The sequence below is a fragment of the Entamoeba nuttalli genome (genome assembly GCF_000257125.1).
Source record: "Entamoeba nuttalli P19 unplaced genomic scaffold asmbl_3081, whole genome shotgun sequence".
Lineage (NCBI taxonomy): Eukaryota > Evosea > Mastigamoebida > Endamoebidae > Entamoeba > Entamoeba nuttalli.
In genome coordinates, this window is record NW_008575819.1 from 1 (window position 1) to 3,715 (window position 3,715).

The 3,715-nt window shown below is 25.7% G+C and overlaps 2 protein-coding genes across 2 annotated transcripts; both read left to right on the top strand.

Moving 5' to 3' along the window:
• Positions 1–409: 409 nt before the first annotated feature.
• ENU1_054400 (ornithine cyclodeaminase, putative) lies at positions 410–1,393 on the top strand (the record flags this gene model as incomplete). The annotated part of the gene is made up of 1 exon (XM_008857958.1): positions 410–1,393. One exon carries the CDS (start codon positions 410–412, stop codon positions 1,391–1,393), a length of 984 nt encoding a protein of 327 aa, XP_008856180.1.
• A 607-nt stretch (positions 1,394–2,000) lies between these two features.
• Positions 2,001–3,653, top strand: ENU1_054410 (hypothetical protein; the record flags this gene model as incomplete). The annotated part of the gene is made up of 1 exon (XM_008857959.1): positions 2,001–3,653. The coding sequence occupies one exon, from the start codon at positions 2,001–2,003 to the stop codon at positions 3,651–3,653; it is 1,653 nt and encodes a 550-aa protein (XP_008856181.1).
• Positions 3,654–3,715: the final 62 nt, after the last annotated feature.

Sequence of the window (3,715 nt, forward strand, 5' to 3'; positions counted from 1 at the left end):
TGATTGTTTAAATAGTTAATACACGTTATTTACAAGTCATGTATTTTTATCATTATTTTACTTTAACAAACATCATTCATTTTTATTTTTACAATAACAATAATAATAATAATAAATACAGAAAGTGTTAAATTAAATACAGAATTGAAAATGAAATTAACATTATTAAAGAAGTTAAAAATTTGTTATTAAAAACATGATAAATGATATAAAACAAAGATTCTCTCATAAATAAACATGTAAATAATAAAATTAATTCTTAATAACAATAGTAATTAATTTTAATAAAACAAAGATAATATAAACAAAAGAGATTAACACTAAACTAAATTCTTTTTAATTTTTCCTTCTCTTTCTTTCTTGACTTTACCTTCTATCTTAAATTCAATTCTATTTGATTTCTTTATGCATGAACAAATCTTTCTTATTCTTGAATAGACAAACTATTTTATCATTATTTAACCCTCCTCATTTAATACAATTAATTGAACAAACCTTGTATTCTTTTAATTCTTTGAATTGTTTTGTTCCTAATAGACTTACCTCTTCGTTTAACAATCATTCTATTATTACAATGCCTGTTTTCTCTTCACAATGCCTTGGTTGTAAAGTATTAACTATGACTCCTAACAATATTTATCATCACATCCCTAGTATTTTCGGTTTAATGATTTTGTTTGACACAAATGGCTTTCCTCTTTGTTTATTAGATGGAAGCACTTTAACTTCAATAAGAACTGGTGGTATTGGTGGTCTTGCTATTGACCTTCTTACACCACAAAATGTAGATTCTATAGGTTTAATTGGTTGTGGTGTTCAAGGTTATTACCAATTACTCTTTGCATGTTCTATAAGAAAATTTTCTACTATTTATTTATTCAACTTTCCTGAAATAGATCTTTCTTCTTTTATCCTCAAACTCTCCAATGACTTACTTCTTCATAATATCCACCGCCACATTCATTTTGTAGTTTGTTCTTCTTCTACTGATGTTGTTCTTAATTCTCAAGTAATTATCACCGCAACTACTTCTTCTAAACCTGTTCTTCCTGACACACCTCTTCTCTATCTTGATAAAACAATTATTGCAATTGGTTCTTATCTCCCCACTTCTCGTGAACTTCCTGATGCTGTGTTTAATGAAGAAACATCGATGTTTATTGAAATGGATTATGCTAAAAAAGAGAGTGGTGACATTTTAATTCCATTGAAAAGTAAGAAACTTTCTGAGGAAAATATTCATTATTTAATAGACGTTAAAAGAAATAAGTCATTAAAACGAAGAACTAACATTTTTAAGTCTGTTGGAATGGCATTATATGATAATATTGTTGGATATGACTTATACAGACATGCAAAAGAGAAGAATATAGGAGAAGAATTAATATTATAAAATAGTAATTAACGTATTATTTTGTTTTTCATTTATCAAATCAATTTTGAGTCATCAATTATCATCTGATTATGATTTTTTCTTTGATGAGATACTGCCCGTTCAAGACTAATTGACTATTCTTTATTCGTTATTTGTTATGAATAATTGTTAATGAAATAATTAATATGATGGAATAGTATTATTTATAAAGATACAAATATATTTAATAATACTGGTTATAAGTTGAATATAAATGGATATTATCAAGAAAAAAAGTGATTACTAAGTGAATATTGATACTGAAAATAAATTGAAGATAAATGAAACATAGTTATTATCATAATGATATGAATATATTCAACATAAAATAAGAAAATAAAGAATGAAGAGTTTTAATGTATATTAAAATTAAAATAACAGTCAAAATAACAAGTTAAATGAAGTATTATTTAAGTTAATAATGATTGAAAAAACATTAATTCAAAAGAAAAAAAAAATGTTGAAGAAAGTGAAACGTTCACTTCTTAACATGATAAAATACAAACTAATGAGTAAATCATAATTGATTTATTTTTTTTTATTAAATAAGAAATTAAGAACTAATAATTTACTTTTTTATTATTTGATGTTGTTTTTCTTATTGCTCAGTTTTGCATTTTCACAACAATTTCTATGTGACTCATCAGAGGGAATTGACATTGATGTCATTGATTCAGTTAGAACTATAACGCTAGATGTATTAAACAATAAAAATCAACCAATGTCATTCCCAGGATGTGGTGATTCAATGACTGATCATGCTGTTTGGTATAGAATTACTAATAAAGTCACACAACCAATCCAAGTTACATTGAGAACACTTCAAACAATTCCTCCAACAACTATTTTTCTAAGAATTTCATCAAGTTGTCCAAGTGGTCCATCAGTTAATTCTTGTTTACATAAAACAATGTTAACACAAACAAAAGACACATTTTCATTTATACTTCAACCACAAAAAACCAATTATATTGCACTTGTAGTAAATGGACTTTCTAAATATTCAACTCAAATACAAATTACAACAAATACAGTTAATAGAAATTCAAAAACAATTCAAACCACTTTACATCCTGGTTCTTCATGTCCTAATGCTCGTTCTATTCCTATGCCTTTTTCAGGTACTATTGAACCACAAACATTATTTCATTCAGGAAATGGATTTGAATATTGGATACGATTCATTACATCACATCCAGGAGAATATGTTATAAACACTTGTTCATCACATCAACACAATATTGAACTTCAATTCTTTAGTACTTGTGGTAAATTAATAAGTTCTATTGTTAAATCTAAATGTATTACTGGATTTGGTTTTGTTTATACATTCCAATTACCTATTGGACAAACTATGGTTCAAATACTTTCTCATCAACGAACACAAATTCCATTCTCATTAAAAATGAAATCAAATGATAAATTACTTCATAGTGATATAAGAAATGCAAAAAGTATTACTATTCCATTCAAAGAAAATATAGAATTTGAACAATGTCATCATTCTTCTGATCATTGTAATATAAATGCAATTCAAACATCTGCTATTTATTATAATGTTATTGTTCCTATTGGAGATAAAGTTGTTGTTAAAACATGTAATCCTAAAACAACAGTTAATACAAAAATTAGTATTTTTGAGAATTTGTATTATAATAGTAAATGTCTTGTTCAACAAACTATTCATCAACCTTGTAACTTTAATTCTATTGTTGAATGGAAAAATATTGAACAAGAACAAAAAAAGATTGTTATAAGAGTTGGAGAAGAGTTTAGAGATTCTAAGGGTGAAGCTGAAATTTATATTGACGTTGTACCAGCTGGAATTACAGCAATAGAAAGTAAAATGATTGAAGATAGAACAGTCCCTCATTGGGCTCCAGATTCAGTATCAACAAAACAAGAATGGATTAATAGACTTAAAAATAAAAAGAAAGTCATACAAAAGAAAACACATAAACAATTCATTCATCAACTTAAAAATAAAACACCTCATCCTTCTTCTGTAACTCCTCCATCTTTATCTCATTCTATTAATCAAACACAACATTTACAACAACCACAACAATCAAATATTCATCCTATTGAAACAAATAAAAATACTAATAATTATAGTAATTCTAAAAGAGCTCTTATTGTTATCTTTGTTGTTTTAGTATTATTGGCATGTGTTGTTGTAGGATTTGTGTATTTCAGAAGAAACAAACAAGAGAGTCAATATATTGATTTAATGTCTTAAATCTTTTTTAAAAACACAATTTTATTCAGAAGATATTTTTTTGTTTTTGTTTTTTTTTTTTT